This window comes from Furipterus horrens, unplaced genomic scaffold (genome assembly GCF_987537825.1).
Source record: "Furipterus horrens unplaced genomic scaffold, mFurHor1.1.pri manual_scaffold_1, whole genome shotgun sequence".
Lineage (NCBI taxonomy): Eukaryota > Metazoa > Chordata > Mammalia > Chiroptera > Furipteridae > Furipterus > Furipterus horrens.
Genome location: NW_028327171.1, coordinates 109,649,888 through 109,670,537, shown reverse-complemented (window position 1 = coordinate 109,670,537; position 20,650 = coordinate 109,649,888). Strand labels below are relative to the sequence as shown.

Sequence of the window (20,650 nt, the reverse complement as noted above, 5' to 3'; positions counted from 1 at the left end):
AAAATCATTGGTGTTGCTACATCTAAAGTAGACTATATAGTATCTCAATTTGTATATTTTTTATCCTAAAAATTAGCTATATTAAAATATTTATTATAACTCTTGCTCTTATTTGTGAATATTAAGAACAGAGTGCTTAATGAACATTTATTAAGAGAGATACAGGTACAGTTTAGACCAGTAGTACATATCCAGTTCTATATTTATTTTGATGATAACTAGGTAATAAACTAAGGTTGGTAATAGAACTCAAGTTTGCTTAGAGTCTTTATAGATAGATTATTCATTAATGTAATTCCCTTTTTATATGTTTTTAAAAATTTTAATATAGCATCACTTAATATGTAATAAGCCCTGTTAGAATAATACATTTTTTGAAAACTACCACTTCTATCTCTTGTAACTTTACCATAAATATTTCAGAATTTGGCAAACAGAATATTGATGACCATAGTTTTGTCATAAAATTACTTTTTCCCCTAAATATACATAAAATAGAATGAATACTTTCCGTCATACTGTCTGAGATTAAGGTCTGTAACTGTAACATTAAACAATTAGTTATTTCCAAACTGCTGAAAAAGTTTTTAGTACTAATAACTTTTAGTAATTAGTAATGATCAGATATAAACACAATACAGTATAGCAAGGCATTTTATTATGACTTAGGGTTTCATTTTATTTTTAGGATCATTAGAGTGAACTCTTGAACTGTTTCCACTGTAACATTTTGTGGTTTCATGAACCCCACAAAAATAGTAAGGTCAGAGTGGAAGTAACCTTGATTCACTATTAGCAGGAATTGGTGTCAAATACAATTGTAAATGAAGCCAGTTTCATCCAAAGTTAAATGAAAGTTAAGCAAAGTTATTAAGTTTATTTACTAGACAGGAGAAACATAATATGGATTTTTCATAGCTGTCTTTTTAAGATATTAACAACCTTCATGTTTTTACATTCAGGTATCCTTAGTCTACTGGAGCATGGAGAAGAGTATACATTTTCTCTACCATGTGCATATGCCCGGTCAATTTTAACCGTTCCTTGGGTAGAACTGGGTGGCAAAGTCAGTGTCAACTGTGTAAAAACTGGGTATTCAGCCAGCATCACTTTTCATACTAAGCCATTTTATGGTGGCAAACTGCACCGGTAAGAATATTTTAATAATACATGGCTCTTATTCTATCTGTTTGATCTTTTATTATAACTCCTTATTGTGTTTTCTGCTTTGTTTTGTGTGAAATGGGGTTCGATTTTTATTCATGATTATTTTTTAAAATATTTCATCTTTCAAGGCATTCTGGAAATTATAACCTGGTTTTAAAAATAGTGACAGATCTGCCCTGGTCCGGTGGTTCAGTTGGTTGGAGCATCATCTTGTACACTGAAGGCTTGCAGGCTCGATCCCCTGTCAGGCACATACCTCGGTTGTGGGTTCAATCCCTGATTGGGGAACTTATGCGAGGCAACCGAGCAATGTTTTTTTCTCTCTCACTCCCTTCCTCTCTCTAAAATCAATAAACATATTCTTAGGTGAGGATTTAAAAAAAGAAAGACTTTCTCCTGTTAAAGACTTCTTTGCATTTGGGTTGCTGGTTCTATTCCCGTCTTAAGGCACAAGCTTGGGTTGCAGGCCAGGTCCCGAGGTGGAGGCGTGCAAGAGGCAACCAGTCTTGTGTTTCTCTCATACATCGATGTTTCTCTCCCGCTCTTTCTCCCTTTCCCTCTCTCTAAAAATAAATAAATCTTTAAAAAAGAAAGACTTCTTTGCATTTGTTATGTGTATAGGATTTCTGTCCAATATGAATGGCCTTGTGTACACTAAGGCCAGAGCTCCAGCTAAAGGCTCTTCCAGTTGATTACAGAAATAGTATTTTCCTCTAGTTTTCTGATGCCAGTTAAGGTAGAACCCAGCTGAGGCCTTGACCATATTTATTACATTTTTAGGGGTTCTCTAGTATATAAATTTTCCTGTTCTAGCCTCAAGGGTAAAACTTTGGTTAAATACACTCCCAAATTGATTAGACATATGTTGAATCAATGTGAATTATCTGCTGTTATAAAAGGAAGAGCTCTTGTTGAAGTCTTATCCACAATTACTACTGTACATTTAGACAGTTTTTCTTCCGTGTGAATTATCTTGTGTTACCTGAGTTGAGTGTTGACTAAAGGCTTTCCTACATAGATCACATGCACATAGTTTTTTTGGTATGGATTCTTTATGTTGTTTAAGGAGTAAATGATTATGGAGTGTTGCCTCACAATGTTTGCCTTTAGATGATTTTTTAAAAGATTTTATTTATTTACTTTTAGAGAGAGGGGAAGAGAGGAAGAAAGAGAGGGAGAGAAACATCTGTTGTGAGAGAGAAACATCCATCAGGTTCCTCTCGCACATACCCAACCTGGGACCAAACCCGCAACCCAGGCATGTGTCCTAACTGAGACTTGAACCAGCGAACTTCCACATTGTGGAATGATGCACAACCAACTGAGCATCACTGGTTAGGGTTTCATATGATTTTTCTTCAGTATGTTTTCCCTTGTGCCATTTAAGGTATGAATGATTAATAATTTTTTCTCCAGTGTAAGTTCTCCCATATGTGAGTAAATAATGACTGTAGGATTTTTGAGATCATTATTACTTATCATAAGGTTTTTCTCCTCTGTGAACTTTCTTGGGTTGGTTAAGAGGTAAAATTCTTTTTATGGATACCTCATAGTCCACCCGTATGGATTATCACATGTTAAGCTAATGTTGAGCCATTAGTGGAAACTTTTCCATATTCATTGCAATTCAGAGTTTTCATTTGCACTATTAAATTTCTGCTACTGAGAAGGAAATAAGAGGTGTCTCTGTATATATGAATTTTCTGATACTCTTCAGTTAAAACCTTATTCTAGATTTAATATACATAGCGTTACCTCTCTTGCGTGGTCAGATTAACTAAATATGTAGCTATTCTGATTAAATTTTAAGTCTTCTGTGTTTCCAACACCGATATATAAATTATATTTATGCAAATGTCTCTTTATAAAAACTCAGATTATAGCTTTGAGCTCAGGTTAATTTTATCCCCAAGTGCAAAATATGCAATCCTTTTTCCTGATCCAGTGCTTTATCTTGCCTTAAGTTATTATAATAAATACAAATTATAATAATTTATTATTATTGCAAAGACTACCTTAATGTGGAGAATCAGAATTCATATCCCAAATCTCACCACTGCCTGATATTTAGATAGTTGCTGGATGTAAATATCCTGCATAAAATATTTCTCACTTTTTAAAAAAAATTTTTATTCTTTTTAGAGAGAGAGTAAAGATTTTATTTATCCTCCAAGAAAGGAGAAGGGCGTGGTGTGAAGAGATACACCAGCCTCTCCTGCTTTTTAAGTTTCTCTTCAATACATAGACTTGTGCCTTGGGGATATCTCCTTTCTCCCCTTCATAGATCTTCTTTTTGCTCCAACAGGGAAATTATATCTATTTTTCGGAGCTGATGGCCCACTGAGATTAGATTATTAAAATTCTCCAGGGTTACTGCCCTGTTTAAATTCCTGTAATACTCAGCAATACTCAGTCTTCCTGATGTGGTACATAACCACATTCTTGGGCTTCCTCTGTCTGTGTTGTTAGGAACTCAGATGTCCTGTCTCACTCTGTAATCCCTGCTGGGGCAGGCAGAACAGTAAGCAAGCAAAGTGGAAATGTACTGAGGAGCCTGAGGCCTATCCGTTGCTGGATCTCCAAAGATTTAGAGAGTATCTGAGGCTGAGGGAGTGGGATGCAGGTTGCCCACTGGGAGAGAAGGCGGCCAGTTCTGTAGTGCCTTTTTCCTCCTTACATAGCTTTCACAGCCCTTTTATTAAAAAGTGAGTGGTTTCACTTATTTAACCACTTTATAGCCACAGCTTTCTTGAGACTGAATCTATTCTAAGAGTTTTAGGGACTTTAAAAGGATAAGGCAGATTCAGGCTTCCTTTTATAATTGACTTAACATTCCTATCACTTTATCTGTAATGGGGGTTTTTTTTTTTGACATATTTGATCTGTATTCTGAAGGGAACCAATTAAGCTTTCAAGCATGAAAGTGATATATTTTATTTTTTTTACTTATTTTTATCTTTTTCAATAACTCAAACCCACAGAAGAATTGTAAAAACTATCGTGTACAATTTACCTAGATTACACAGACACTTTATTACTGTTGTTGTGATTATTGTTCCTGAACAATCTGAGAGTTAATTAAAGACATCATGACACTTTACCCCAAAATATTTTAGCCTGATTTTCCTAAGAACAAGGAAATTCTCTCATATAATCATAGAACAGTTGTCAAATTTGGAAACTTAACATTGATATAATACTTTTCTTTTTTAATTTTTTCTTATTCATTTTAGGGAGAGAGAGGGAGAAGGGAGAAAGACAGACATCGATTTGTTGTTCCACTTATGTATGCATTCATTGGTTGATTCTTATATGTGCCCTGACCAGGGATCAAACCCACAACCTTGGCATATGGGGACGATGCTCTAACCAACTGAGCTACTCTGGCCAGGGTGATATAATACTATTTTCATATTAAATTTTTGTCAGTTGTCCTCATTATTGGCAGTGTTATTTTCTCCTGACCGAGGATCATACATTACATTTTACTGTGATACACCTTTAGACTCCTTTGATCTGCATCCTTTCTTTGTCACTTATGAGATTGACATTTTTTAAAGATTAAGGCCAGTTTTATAAAATGCCTCTCAATTTGGGTTTGTCTGGTTTTTTTAAATTAGGTTCAGGTTATATGTTTTGCCAATACAGTTGAAGCAATGTTGTGTCTGGAAGTGATATATTTTAATCTATATTTTTAAAAAGATCAATCTAGTGGCAGACAAAGATTGGGTTGGGGGCATGGAGATGGTGAGGGGAGATTAGAAAGAAGTTGGGAGACCAGATGCAAATTCAGAATTGACAGACTTCATGAAATAACTGAAGCCCTGGCTGGGTAGCTCATTTGGTTAGAGCATGGTCCCACTGCACCAAGATTGCGGGTTCAATCCCTGGTAAGGAAACATACAAGAATCAACCAATGAGACTTCCAGTCAAGATGGAGACACAGGTAGACACACTCTGCCTCCTCACACAACCATAGAAAGAATTACAACCAGATCTCAAAAACAAATAACAACCAGAACGGTCAGAAAATTGAGCTGTATGGAAGTCTGACAATCAAGGATTTAAAGAAGCCACATTCATCCAGATGGGTAGGAGGGGCAAAGTTGGGGCCGGGAGGCGGTGTGGCTCAAACAAGCAGCGACGAGGGTGGAACAGACGGTCCCACATTCACGTGTGGTGGATAAAAATCGGGAGAGAGATTTGGGGAGCAAATGATCCCAGCCCCAGGCCAGACTGCACAGCCCAGGGCTCCAGCACCAAGAAGATAAACCCCCTGTTACCTCTGGATGTAAAAACGAGTGGGGCGGCTGGGGCGGCGGAGGAAACTGCTGCGTTTTCGCCACTTAAAGGGCCTGCATGATCTTAGAACATAGCAACTGGAAGGGCGTCAGTCGCATACAGGAAGTTGGTGAAGTGACTGAGACGGGGCCAGAGCTGGGCAAATGGCCCGAAGCCAGGCAGTGACATTGTCGCCTCTCTGAACCCCCACCACACACACAGCCACAGAGCAGTGAAGCTGGCACCCTGCCCCGGCAGTCACCCAAGGCTCCGCCCCACACAATCAGCCACCGAATACGTAAATAAGTGGAACAACAAATTGATATTTCTCTCTCTCTCTCTCTCTCTCTCTCTCTCTCAAATGTATAATTTATTTTCTAAAATCCTTATAAAGAAGAAAGAACGGGTTGGTGCTTTGGCCAGGTAGCTCAGTTGGTTAGAGCTTTGTCCCGATACACCAAGGTTCTGGGTTTGACCCCGAGTTGGAGCCTGTACAAGAATCCGCCAGTGAATGTATAAATAAGTGAGACAACAAACTGATGTTTCTCTCTCTCTCTAAAAACCAATAAATTAAAAAAAGAGAAATAACTGACTGGGTATAGAGGAGGCATCTAAGATAACTTTTTATTTGTTTTAAAGGTTTTATTTGTTTTTAAAGAGGAAAAGGGAGGGAGAAAGAGGAAGAGAAACACTGACGTGAGAGAGAGAGGCGTCTATCAGTTGCCTCTCATACACACCCCAACCAGGGGCCAGACCCCACAGCCCAGGCATGTGCCCTGATTAGGAATCGAACCTGCGACATTTCACTTTGCGGGACTATGCCGAAACAACTGAGCCACACCGGTCATGGCTAAGATAGGTTTGAATGATGTCCTGGTTATCTGCTACTGTCTTGGTAATAAACCTCTCTAAAACATAGTTTAAAACAACAATTCATTATTATCTATTATACTTGTGTGGATTGATTAGGCTCAGCTGAGTGATTCTCACATGGCATGTTTCTTGTAATTGTAGTTGGATTTTGGTTGGGGCTTCAAACTCAGGGCTTGACCTAGCTGGATATCCAAGATAGCCTCTCACATGGGAAGCAGTAGATCTGTCTGTTGACTGGGATCTCAGCTGGGGCTGTTGGCAAAGGGCCTACCTACATAACTAGAGCTTCTCCCATCTTGGCATCTGGGTTCCTAAGAGGGAACATCCGAAAGCCTTATTGGCTTTTGATACCTGGTTTTCATGTTTTGAATTCTTAAAGATTTGTAATAATTTCAGATAGACATCTCATTTTTGTTAGTGGTCAGTCATTATATTTACCATCTTATTTCTTGGAATTTCTTACTTAAATTAGCTATTTTCTCACTTCATACTCTACCTACCCACAAGGCCAGTCATTGGATCTTTTCATTACTTAGAGGTATAACACTTTTCCTTAAAGTAGTCTATCATGAGAGAGATTTTTGGCTCACTCCTTTTTTTCATTCTGATCTCCCTTAAGACAAATGGTTTCACCTAAATTCTCTTAAAAGATTCATATTAGAAACAGACTTCCCTATTTTCATCTTTCCTTCTTTGATTTTACAGAATATTATAACTAAAACCTTTCATGCCTTTATTAAAATGGCCATGCCACCCTTCTTAGACATAGCCTAGTTTTTTGTTTGTTTGTTTTTTTACTGCTATCTACAATCAAAACAGACACATTATCTGCTGTCTGCATTGGGTATAATATATTATTTTCCGCTTGTCTTCCCTTACTCCCTCATTTTCCACAACTGTCTCTGCTGCAGGCAAGGAAACCTACTTAACTATTCCTTAGGCCCTTGTATATCTCATGATCCCATTTTCCACACTCACTTTGGGATCATGATCTTTTATATACATCTTATATGTAAATATATATATAGTTATACACGTAGGCCCTGGCTGGTTTAGCTCAGTGGATTGAGCGTCGGCCTGCGAGCTAAGTGTCGCTGGTTCGATCTTCCAGTCAGGGTACATCAGAGAAGGAAAACTCTGACTCCAAAAAACCTCCGCGGCCTTGCGGCATACCTCTTCAGGGGAAAGGCTAAGGGAGTAAACCCCGACAGAAAATCCGGAGCCGGAGTCCCTAAGGCGGTTTGACGTTGTAGTCAACACCAGCAACTCCTGCGGCGCACCTGAAGCCAAGCTGTATCGACTCCGTCTTTCCCTTGGACCCTTCAGCTGCGAAGAGAGGGGGGGTCTGCTGCATGGGCAACAGCAGACCCTCCATATCACCCTGCCCAGGCTCTGTAGCTTCAGCTTCACTGGAGAGGACACTCCAGCGTCATCGCAAGATGTCGATTCAACACGGGAGGAGACAGATACCGTGTCACTCCCGAGTCGGACTGCACAGCCATTCTTGGCGGTGCAGATAGACTCTTAAGAAGCTACACCATCGTCTCTCGAGACGGACGGCTGCCGACGATATATACATGTGTGTGTGTGTGTGTGTGTGTGTGTATAGTGGGATAACATCATTAAGATTATGTTAACTGTCTACTGAGTGACATATTTTTCTGCATACTGGAGATACAGAGAAGGAAAAAGACTATCTCTGCCTTCAGAAAGCTTTTAGTCTAATATTGGAATCCAGGCCCCAGTCTCTGGAAAGCACTTGTAAGGCTTTTGAAAATAAAGTCCTATTATAATAACCATAATGATGGAAAAGGACAGTATGGCGAAGCTGGGATTAGGTAGTTACTATACCTAAAAGTAAATTTTAATTCTGACTGTTTTGTTACAGTAAAAAAAAGAAACATGATGCTCAACATACTTTTCATTGTCTGATAAAGGAAGCCTATCACTTTTTCAGGAGAGATGAACTATTTCCCTGGTGTTAAATTCTAAAGGGATTTGTTGCAGATATCCTTATATAGTGGCATTGAGTAACATAATAGTGTCTTCTTTAGTAGTCCTGCTTAAAATGTAATTACCCTTCATGTGAGTATTTCTTATATACACATTAATAAAACCCAAAGCTAAAATCTTAACTTTTAATTAATAGACGCTTTCTATAATGAAGCGAAGTTAATATAGCCAGTGATTTTGGTATTCTAAATAGCTATAGAGACAGGGTCTAGATAATATAAAAAGCCGTATTGATGTCAGGTTTTTAGAAAGTGAGAGAGCAAATGCTTTCATCAGTTATCAGTTATTCTCACTTTAGAGATGAGTAGGATAACAACTTAAGATAAAGCTTTTTCATTAGTGTGTTAAGGACAACATATTCTATGCCATTGATTGCTACCAGATCTAGATCTAAATGCTTTAGGTATTTAGATATTCATTTACTTGTTATCTACGAATGCTTTCATACAGAAGTAGTTGTGACAGAAACAGCCTGGACTGCAAATCCTAAGATATTTATTTTCTGGTCCTTTACAAAAGAATTTTGCCAACCCTTGAATAGACTGTTATGAAGAATTATTATAAGCAGAATGAGGCGAGGCCCTTCTTTCTCCTTGAGTTCCTTTTGCATGTTCCTTATGGCCTGCTTCTAATATGTATGATTCTCGTTCCCTCCCCCAGTTCTCTCCGTGCTGTTCTTGCTGTGTCACTGCACTAGGCAGCAAGGACCCTATAATCCAGCTTGCATGAACAGGGACCAGGGCTTGTTATCTGTCAAGTAGAAAGGCTTGTGAAGGAGATAATAACTTGAGAGATCATACTTTGTCAGTAAAAGAGAAATGAAGTAAGGAATGGACTATTGCTGTTCCTTAGTTCTCAAGAATCAGAATATAGTTCTGGATATGTGTGAATGGAGAAGGGAAGAGATAAGTGTTCAGTGTCAGTGCCTCCTATCCTGTTTGGTTACAGATGAATTTTCAAGGAAGGGAACAATGTTGGCAAGTGGGATCAGAGAGGAAACATGGATATCACAAGAAACATTCAGTCAGGCAAAAACCCTTAGCAGTACAATTATTTATGTTCAAATGCTTTGAAGTATAATCCAGAGACCCCACTCCTGCTGTAATTAAGCTGACTTGTACAGTTGAATCTAACTTTTGATTTTGGATATTTGGTTTGCTCTTCATCTTTAAGATCTGGTTCATTGATCATTTGCTTATTGGCTCCTATGCCTCTGCCCTGAGCTCTTGAGTTTGTAGACCCGTTGACTTCTCCTGATTAAAAACTATGGACTTCCTAAATTCAACTATGCCCAGGGCCTTGGCTTATACCTGAAAAATGCTACTTAGTATTCTTGAGCTGTCACCTGGGCTTTGATCTTTTTGGATTTCCTCATAACTGCAGATAAACCATAATCACTGATTAGATCCTAAACTACCCATTATTCTTTGAGTTCTGGATGTCTATCTAATCTGACCCTATTCTTATTTGTGTCCTTCAGTGAACATAAAATACTTCGTTAAAAATAATTAGACCTGTTTCTATTGTAGCCTTTATTTGAGCTATATCGTATCTGTTAATAAACCAGCCAGATAATTAACTCTTCATTAAACTTTCAGCAGTGTTTGAGTAGTGTTTGAGTTCTGTGTTGAGAATGATTTTTGTATACAAGTACTCTTCAAATTCTTCTATTTTGTCAAGAGAATTTAAAAATTTTTAATGTATCTTTTCTATTTTTCTACCTTTTATTGATTTGTCTGTTTTCTGTATTAACTTAAAATTAGGCTTATGTGATTTTATGCAAAACTGATATAGCTAGCATTTCAAAATAGGGACTCCAAACTTTTAAATAAATAGAACTAGTTTATAAAAATTAAATAGATTATAATATTGTAACATTTTCTAATTGTGATAAAATAAATGTTAATATTTTTCATATTCCTATTTAGTTTTAATGTTATAGTAGTTTTGTAGCATGCATTTGAAAGATCAAACTTTGTAATCATTTATGATAATTAAGTCTCTACCTTGATTCCCAGTGTTCTTTCTAAAGATTAAAGTTGATGTTATTTGAAAAAATTACTAGGAAGTTAATATGAATTTACAGAGTCGATGACTTCGGCACTGACAAATTAAGGTGAGCTGTATAACTAACTTAAAGAATTCACAAAGTACATTCTTGGGTTTCAGAATCTGAAGGAAAAAGCACCGTATCAGTTTATTACAGCCTGTCTTTTTCCTGCCTGCTTCCAGGGTTACAGGAGAAGTAAAGCACAACATCACCAACACTGTGGTCTGCAGGGTGCAAGGGGAGTGGAACAGTGTTCTTGAATTCACTTATAGCAATGGAGAGACAAAGAACGTGGACTTGACTAAACTGGCAGTGACAAAGAAAAGAGTAAGACCTCTGGAGAAGCAGGACCCATTTGAATCCAGGTATGTCATCCATGCGTCCACACAGGAAAGAGTCATAAGCTCTGAATCTTAATCTAAATCTTTTCAGTAACTTCTGATCTTCGGCAAGTCACTTCACCAGTTTGCATTAGTTTATTCATCTGTAAATTGAAAGGGTTTGGTCTGGTCTGATGCTCTTAAACCCCTTACCAGGTATGGCACTATATGGATACACAGTCACATTTTTAGTAAAAACCAAACATTGATAAACTGGACAAAATATTAACATTTAACACAAAGGATTACTACTGTCTTTATCATGGAAACTCTTACACATTATTAACAAAAATATAGATAACCCTCCCCAATAGAGAAATGAGCAAAGCGTATAAAGAGGTAGTTCCCAAAATTTTTTTTAAAAAAGAGGTAGCCCCCAAAAATGGGGACAAAAAAATGCCCATTAAGAAAATGAAAGACTTCAATGTAATTAGAATTCAAAGAAATATAAATTAAACAATAAGACAAATTAATTTTTAAAATAAGACCTCTTTGGGGGGAAAAATATGAACAAATAGACATTTTTATACTGCAGGTTAGAAAGTAAACTGGAACAACTTTCCTAGAGAGTGTTTTGGCAATACCTGTCATAGGCCTTTAAAAGTAAGTGAAGTGGATCTGTATGTGTTAACAAGGTCTCCAAAGTGTGTTGATAGTAATTACTTCTGGAAAGAAGTACAGGATCTGGGACAGGAAAGAGACTTACTTTTCACAGATTGCCCTTCTGTACTGCTTAAATTTTATGTCATGTGGAAGTATTACTGTATCAGTTTTAAAAAGAATGAAGAGCCAGTGCCAAGCCATGGGCATCTCTCAGGACAACTAGCACAAGGGCCACAAGACCGGAGGCAAGAGAAAGCCCTACCACAAGAAGTGAAAATATGAGCTGGGACGCCCTGCTGCCAGCACTAAGATTGGCCTCTGCCACATACACACTGTTTGTGTGCGGGGAGGCAACAAGAAGTACTGAGCTTTGAGGCTGGGAGTGGGCAACTTCTCCTGGGTCTCCCAATGTTGTACGTGCTAAACAAGGGTTATCGATGTTTGTCTACAATTCATCCAACAATGAACTGCATCGTGCTCGCTGACAGCACACGGTACCGACAGTGGCACAAGTCCCACTATGCACTGCCCCTGGGCTGCAAGAAGGGGGCCAAGCTAACTCCTGAAGAAGAAGAGATTTTAAACAAAAAAGATAAAAGAAAATTCAGAAGAAATATGATGAAAGGAAAAAGAATACCAAAATCAGCAGTCTTCTCAAGGAGCAGTTCCAGCAGGCAAGCTTCTTGCATGCATCGCTTCAAGACCAGGGCAGTGTGGCTGAGCAGACGGCTGTGTTCCTGAGGGCAAGGAGCTGGAGTTCTAGCTGAGGAGAATCAAGGCCCAGAAGGACAAATAAATCCTCTTCCCTCCTTTCTTGAACACTCATGTTAAACAAAACAAAAAGCTCATGTAATAAAGGTGTTTATTCTCAGGTTAAAAAAGAAAATACAAGAAAGCATTAAATATCTTAAATTAAGGTCATATCAATGGAATCAAACAATTTAGATGAATAAAGGGATTAAATATCCATTAACCAATGACTCAGGTTGGGTCAAAAAATAAAACAGTAGTGATTGAAATAAAATATTTTTCTAGGGATTTATCCTGAAGAAGAGGTTCTCAAAGTTTGGTCTGCAGACATCTGGAATCCTGGAGATCTTTCCAGGGTATCTCCAATTTCAATTTTTTTTTCATAATAATGCTAAGATGTTATTTGCCTTTTTCACTCTGTTGGCACTTGCCTTGGTGGTACAAAGGCAATGATGGGTAACAGTGCTGCTGGGCCTTGGCGCTAATCAAGGCCATGGCACCGAACTGTGCAAGCAGCCATTGTGTCCTTCACTGCCGTGTACTTGTCATTTTCGTTTTTTTTTTTTTAATTTATTTATATCTTTAAATGCCAGTTTCTTGAAAAAGAAGTCCTCTTAACATTCTGCATGACAAATTGGGAGTAGGCATAAAACATTTGTGCTAGATACTGAAGCACAGTGGTTATCTGGAAGAAAAGCATCATGTGCAGTTGAGTTATAAGCAAATTACTCTTCATGAAACACTATTTTTTTACTTGAAAGATTGACAAACTATAGCTGTTCTAATTTCAATATTAGATTTTTCATGTAAATGAATGATGTGGACATGGCACTTCAAAGAAAAAAATTTGCGAGTATTTGCTGCAAATAGTAAAATTTAAATGGAAACAACCTAAGTGTTCATTGATGGATAAGTTGATAAAGAACTTGTGGTGTGTGTGTATACACACATGTATGGAAATATTATTCAGCCATAAAAAATGAAAGAAATTGTACCGTTTGTGATAATATGGATAGACCTTGAGGGCATTATGCATAGCGAGATAAGTCAAACAGAGAAAGATAAATGCTGTCTAATCTCACTTGTGAGATTTCATTCATATGTGGAATCTAATAAACAAACCACACTAACAAGCAAAATAGAGGCAGACTCATAGAGAGAAGGCTGACTGACTGCTCAGGAGTGGGGGTAGGGTTCGAGGGATGGAGGGAAAAAGAAAAATAACAATAGTGTGGTGATTGCAGGGATGTGGATGGGGTGGAAGACGGTATAAAGGGGATAAATGATAATGGAAAAAATGCAATAGAAAATTACTAAAAAAAGGAAAGGGTAGGAAGTAAAGGAACGAAGGTAGTCAAAAGGTACAAACTTCCAGTTATAAGATAAGTAAGTGCTGGGGATGTTAACGTACCACAACATGACTATAGTTAACACTGCTGTATGGTATATTTTGAATGGCATGGTATATTAAGAGTTCTCATAACAAGTGAAAAAATTTTTTTTACCTATCATATCTATATAAGATGATAGGCGTTTACCAAATTTACTATGGTAATTACTTCACAGTATATGTCAGTATATTATGCTGAACACTTTAAACTTACCCTGTGCTGTATGTCAATTATATCTCAATAAAACTAGAAAAGATTTAAGCTTCAAAGCAAAATCAAAATTTGGGAAAACTTGCCTCTGCCACAATGAGCTTTCCAAGTAGAGTTTTCTGATGAAATTGGTGGTATTAATGAATGTGCTTTTTAAATATTATATAATAAAATGTCAACATCTGGAAGATCATGTTTCAAATGATTAATACATGATATTACAAAATTATGCATGGGTAAAAATTCCATCTAAGACACAAATTAGACCAATAGATTTCATTGTAGCAGAATATGAAAAGTTCATTGACATCTTTCAGTTTCCACATTGCAATTAACGTTTAAAAAACTAACATTTGCGGAGTTTTGATATAGTATCAAAGAATTGAATTGTTTGAAAAATCTATTAAAATATTCTTTCATTTTCCAACTATATATCTGTGTGAAGCCATACTTTCAAACAATATATCACAACAAATTAAATGTAGAAGCAGATGTAAGAAACTGGATATTATTAAACAACATATTTAAGAGATACTGCTGATTATTCTCTTTGCTAAATTTTATTAAGGATTTTTTATATCTTTACTCATGGGGGTGGGGGTAGCTGTCCACTTCTTTGAAAGGAAGTTTTTAACTACAAATGCAATATTTTTAGTACTTAGGGCTGTTGAGGTTATCTATTTCTTCTTGAGTGAGCTTTGGTAGTTTGTGTCTTTCAAGGAATTTGTCAAATTTATTGGCATTAGTTTTATAACATTCCCATTTTTAAAAAAAGTGTGTGTAGCATCTGTAGTGATGTTGCCCACTCATTCTGTATTGGTAATATGTTCTTTAATCATATTGGTAATATGATTAAAGGTTTGTTTTATGCAAATAACTAGTTTTTGGTTTCATTGATTTTTTTTTCTTTTTCATTGATTTCTGCTGTTATTTTTTTATTTCCTTTGTTCTGCTTACTTTGTGCATCATTTGCTATTTCTTTTTATTTCTTAAAATGGAAGTTTAGATCAGGGGTCAGCAAACTTCTTTCATAAAAGACCAGGAAGTAAATGTCATAGGCTTAATAGGCCAGATAGCCTCTACTCTACCACAGCTACTCAACTCTACCATGTTAGAACAAAAATAGGGATAAATTTATTTACAAAAATGGGCAGTGGACCATCGTTTGACCCCTGGGTTAGGTCATTGATTTTTCATCTTTCCTAATAATAAATGTTTAATGCTGTATATTTCCCTCTTAAGTCTGCTTTGTCTGTATCTGGCCACTTTGGAACTTTTGATATGTAATTTTAAATTTCCCTTGCAATTTTTTAATTTTTATTTTGACTCATAAAGTTATTTAGTAATGTGTTGTTTAATTTCTAAATATTTGGAGATTTTCCAGATATCTTACCATTATTCATTTCTAATTTAATTTCATTTGATCAAAGACTACACTTTGGTTTCATTCCCTTACGTTGATTGAGAATTGTTTTGTGGTGCTCAATACATTATATCTTGGTCTATGTTTCATGTGCACTTGACAAGAATGTGTATTCTGTTGATGTTAGGTGAGAGTATTCTGTAAATGTCAGCTAGATCAAGTGGGTTGATAGTATTTTTCTAAACCACTGTATCTTTACTGATTTTCTGTGTACTCATTCTATCAATAGAGATCAGTTATTGAAATCAGTTACTGAAATTACCAATTATAATTGAATATTTCTCTTTGTAGTTCTGTAAGATTTTACTTCATATTATTTGAAGCTCTGTTTATAAGGGCCATACGCATTTAGGATAGTATGTCTTCAGCATTAACCCTTGATCGTTATGAAATGATCCTTTATCCCTAGTCATAGTTTTTGCTTGAATTCTACTTTAATATCAAATTGTCACTTTAAAAATATAACTTTGTTGAGATAGTTTATACATCACAAAATTAACCTGTTTTCTGAGTGGTGCAATCATCAACATAAGTCAGTTTTAGAATCTTCATCCTCCCGTGAGATCCCTCATACTCATTTACAGTTAATCCCCATTTCCACCCCAAGTCCCAGGGAACCTGCTTTCTATCTATATATTCCACATAAATGAAATCATATAAAATGTGATCTCTTGTGCTTATGTTTTTTCACTTAACATATTGTTGAGGTTCATCCATGATGTAGTATGTATCAGTAGTTCATTTCTTGTTATTACTAAGTAATGCTATATATTTTGCTCTAAGTCCCATATAATTCCATTATATAATACCACATTGTGTCTATCCATTCCACAATTAATGGACATTTCCAATTTTGAACTATGATGATTAGTACTGCTATAAACATTTTCATGCAAATCTTTGTATGGACATGTTTTCATTTCTTTTGGGTAAATACTAGGAATAGAATTGCTTGTTTATGTGGTGGTTTTATGTCTAACTTTTTGAGAAACTGCCAGCCTATTTTCCAAAATGGCTGTACCATCTTACATTTCTTGGAAGCAATGTATGTTACTGTCTAATTTAATATACCCAATCTAGTTGGTATGAAATAGTACCTCGTTGTGATTTTAATTTGCATTTCACTAATTACTAATGATGTTGAGCATGTTTTCATGTGCTCATTCGTCATTTTTTATCCCTCTGGTGAAGTGTCTGCTTATATATTTTTACCCATTTTCAAAAATTGAAGTGTCTTTATTGTGTTATATAGCAGTTCTTTGTAAATCCTAGATAAAATCCTTTATTGGATATGTGTTTTGCAGATAATTTAGCTTGTTGCTCATCGTCACCTTGTTTAAAAGTATATTTTATTGATTATGTTGTTGCAGTAGTACCAATTTTTCTTCCTTTGCTTGCCTCTGCCCACTACCCCACTTCCCTCCAGCAATCCCACCCTCCTTAGTTCATGTCCATGGGTTGTGCATATAAGTTCTTTGGCTTCACCCTTTACTATATTATTCTTAACTTCCCTTGTCTATTTTGTACCAACCAATTAGTCCCTTCACCATTTACCCATTTCTCCCACCTCCCCCCTCCCAGCTGATAACCCTCCAAATAATCCCCATATCTATGATTCTGTCCCTGTTCTGGTTTGCTTAGTTGGATTTTGTTTTTATTTTTTAGATTCAGTAGTTGATAGTTGTAAGTTTATTGTCATTTTAATGTTCATAATTTGGATTTTTCTTAAGTAAGTCCCTTTGACATTGCATATAATAATGGCTTGGTGATGATGAACTCCTTTAGCTTTACCTTGTCAAGGAAAAACTTCATCTGTCCTTCTATTCCAAATGATAGCATTGCTGGATAGAGTAATCTTAGTTGTAGGTCCTTGCTTTCCATCACTTTGAATACTTCTTTCCAGTCCCTTCTTGCCTGCAAAGTTTCTTTTGAGAAATCAGCTGATAGTCTTAGAGGCACACCTTTGTAGGTAACTCTTTGCTTTTCTCTTGCTGCTTTTAAGATTCTCGCTTTATCTTAAACCTTTGGCATTTTAATTATGATGTGTCTTGGTGTGGTCCTCCTTGAGTCTAGCTTATTTGGGACTCCCTGTGCTTCCTGGACTTGTATGTCTATTTCCTTTGCCAAATTTGGGGAATTTTCCTTTGTTATTTTTTCATTTAAGCTTTCAATTTTTTGCCCTTTCTTTTCTCCTTCTGGCACCACTATGATTCGTATGTTGATATGTTTAAAGTTGTCCCAGAGATTCCTAAGCCTCTCATTTTTTTCAATTTTTGTTTCCTCATTTTGTACTGGTTGAATGTTTTTTTCTTCCTTATGTTCCAAATCATTGATTTGAACTTTGGTTTCCTTCCCCTCACCATTGGTTTTGTGTGGATTTTCTTCGATTCATTTAGCATAGCCTTCACTTCTGCCTTTATGCAGCTGCCATACTTAAGCATATCTGTCAAGCCTGTGACCATCTTTATCACTAGTGTTTTGAACTCTATGTCTGTTAGGTTGGCTATCTCCTCATCGCTTAGTTCTCCCACTGGAACCTTGATTCGTTCCCTCTTTTGGGCCATGCTTCCCTGTCTCCTCATCTTGACAGGCTCCTGTGTTTATTTGCCTCTGTGTCTTAGGCAGAGTTGTCACTCCTGTTATGTTGTAAGGGGCGGGACCTTAGGTATTCTTCAGTACAGGGGGACCAGTTTCACCACACTGTGGTGCTATATGTGGGGGTGGGATCAGAGAGGGAACAATGCCGCTTGCTCAGCACTCGCCCCTTCTCCAGGCACTTCTCCCACTTCTGTATGGGACTGGCACTTCCCTAGCTGTTGCCCTGGCTGTCATCTGTCATTCCCAGAGTGGGCGGGTCTGTGGACATTCCAGGACCTTGGGGACCCTTTAAACAAGCGGAGTCTGCTGAGAGACTGGCAGTTTCTTCTCCGCCCCAACCTCCACTGGTTTGCACAGTCAAAAGCAATGAGGCTTTATTTTCCCCGGCGCTGGAACTGTGAGCTGTGTGGTCTGGTCTGGTGCTAGGAACACCCCCCAGCTGTCCCTCCCGACCTTTTAAAACTGTGACTGTGCTTTCTGGCAGCCTGCTGCTGCCACCACACTGCATCTTCTCTACTCCGGCTCCGCCCCTCCTACCTGTTTGAATGGGTATTCTTCTTTATATCTTTGTTTGTTGGACCGCCATATAGCTCGATTTTCTGGAACTTCTGGTTGTCTCTAGTTTTGAAGTAGTTGTATTCCTTCTTAGTTGTGGAGGGAGACGCAGTGTGTGTGTGTCTAAGCCTCCATCTTGGCCAGAAGTCTCCCAGTCCTTCTTTGCATTTTTTAATGATTAAAAATTTTTTATTTTGATGAGGTGAGATTATAAATGTTTTCTTTTATGGGTATGGTTCAGGGTGTTGCATCTAAGAAATCTTTGCCTAACGCAAAGTCTCAAAGATTTTCTCCTGTACAGTATCTTCTTCTAAAAGTTTTACTGTGAGGTAAGGGTCTAAGGTCATATTTTTGCATGTAGATATCCAGTTGTCTCAATACCATTTGTTGAACAGACTATATACTACTTTCCCCAAAGAATTGTCTTGGCAATTTTCTTTTGCTTAGAGTTTGTTGAACTTCCCCCTCTCTATACTGTGCCTGTTAACTCTCTTGTCAATGAGTTGGAATTGTTTCCCTTCTCCTGGGGATCACTGTCCTGTACTGTCTTTTGCTCAATATCTGAAAATCATTGTTTAATTATATTTTGTCTGTTTTCCTAGTTGATTAATGGTAGGAGGGTAAGTTTGGTACCTGTTACATCATTGTGTCCAGAAGTAGAAGTGACCTATCTTATATTTCAACTTGTTTTTTTCTCTTTTTGTTTAGTATTTCATAAGATTCTTAAAAATAAAAACCTCAGTTTTATAACTTAAAATATAAATTATTTTTAATGAAAAAAGAAGAAGCAGAAGTAGAAGCATTTTGGACATTAACATTAGCAACATGTCAGTGTTCTTGTGTTCATAGGCATGAAATTATAGATATGATTTAGGAAATATAATTTTTAAAATTTACTGTTAATTTTAAGTATGTCTGTTCTATTTAATAACATCTTGAAGAATGTTTGTAAAATGTGTGACTTTCTGATTTCAGGCGATTATGGAAAAATGTGACAGACTCTCTTAGGGAATCTGAAATTGATAAGGCCACAGAGCATAAACGTACCCTGGAAGAACGCCAGAGGACTGAAGAAAAGCATCGTATTGAAACAGGCACACCGTGGAAAACCAAATATTTTATTAAAGAGGTATGTTCTACTAGTCTTCAGACCAGAACTCATTATCTGCTTAGTGAGAATTTTAGCTTACTAGGCTTTCTTGAATTGGTATCACTTACACATCTCCATTTCTAAAAATAGTCCAGTTTAACTATGAACTGTTTTATGAACTTTTCACTATTTGTCAAAATAAAATAGTTTTATTCTGGTTGGGTAAATCAGTTGGCTGGAGCATTGTCCCATATACCAAAAGGTTGTGGGTTCAATCCCTGGTCAGGGCACGTTCCTAGGTTGCAAGTTCAATCCCTGGTCGTGGTGCGTATGGGAGGCAACCGATCTCTCACATCGGTGTCTGTCTGTGCCTCTCCCTCCATCCCCTCCCGCTTCTTCTCTCTCTAAAATAATGAATATATCCTCAGGTGAGGATAAAAAAATAATTAAATAAATAAAATAGTTCCCCAGCAGTTTTAATTGAAATAGATTTGGGGACTTAATCAGCCACAAATGAAAATGCTAACAAAATCTTTAATTATTATAGTAGAAGATGCAGTTTATAGTTTTATTGCCTTTGTACCACACTGAAATTCTGTGTTTGCTTCCAGAGACCACTTTTTTATTGTTGTTGTTCCACTCATTCATGAATTCATTGGTTGTTTCTTCTATGTGTCCTGACTGGGGATCAAACCCACAACCTTGGTGTATTGGGACAATGCTCCAACCAACCGAACTAGTCATTCAAGGCCAGAGAACACATTTTAAGGGATACGTGGGAAACTTAATTGGCTACATAAAGGATAGCGTAGTGACTGGAATCTTTGTGGCATTTACTGCTAGGGAAGAAATACTGAAGTGGGGGTGTTTAGCCTGAAAAAGATAATAGGAGTCATTTGTTATAACCTAATACAGTATTCCCTCACTTGTCGCGGGTATTATGTTCTAGACCCCGCCGCGATAGGTGAAAATCCATGAAGTAGGAACCTTATATTTATTTTAATATTTATATATATATTAAGGCTTTATAAACCCTTCCCAGTCCCTTATTAACCATTCCTAGTCCCTTATTAATCTTTCCCACTCCTTTATTAATCTTTTCCACACTTTTATAAATACTACTTATGTTCTTAAACATATTCTACACTTTTAAACCTACATAACTTTAACAATATACGTATACAGTACCGCAAAATCCCGCGATATAGCAAAAAATCTGCAATAATTAAATATAATATTTTTTTAAATCCTGCGATACAGTGAAGC

At 36.9% G+C, this 20,650-nt stretch overlaps 1 protein-coding gene and 1 pseudogene across 3 annotated transcripts in view; both read left to right on the top strand.

The window, feature by feature from the left end:
• OSBPL11 (oxysterol binding protein like 11) overlaps positions 1–20,650 on the top strand; it is a 109,976-nt gene that overhangs the window by 69,801 nt on the left and 19,525 nt on the right. For all 3 annotated transcript variants that reach the window (XM_090277828.1, XM_090277818.1, XM_090277833.1), the window contains exons 10-12: positions 963–1,149; positions 10,567–10,749; positions 19,270–19,423. In XM_090277828.1, coding sequence (XP_090133954.1) covers positions 963–1,149; positions 10,567–10,749; positions 19,270–19,423 — 524 coding nt within the window. The remainder of the gene's footprint in view (positions 1–962; positions 1,150–10,566; positions 10,750–19,269; positions 19,424–20,650) is intronic.
• LOC150021688 (small ribosomal subunit protein eS8 pseudogene) lies at positions 11,567–12,163 on the top strand (annotated as a pseudogene).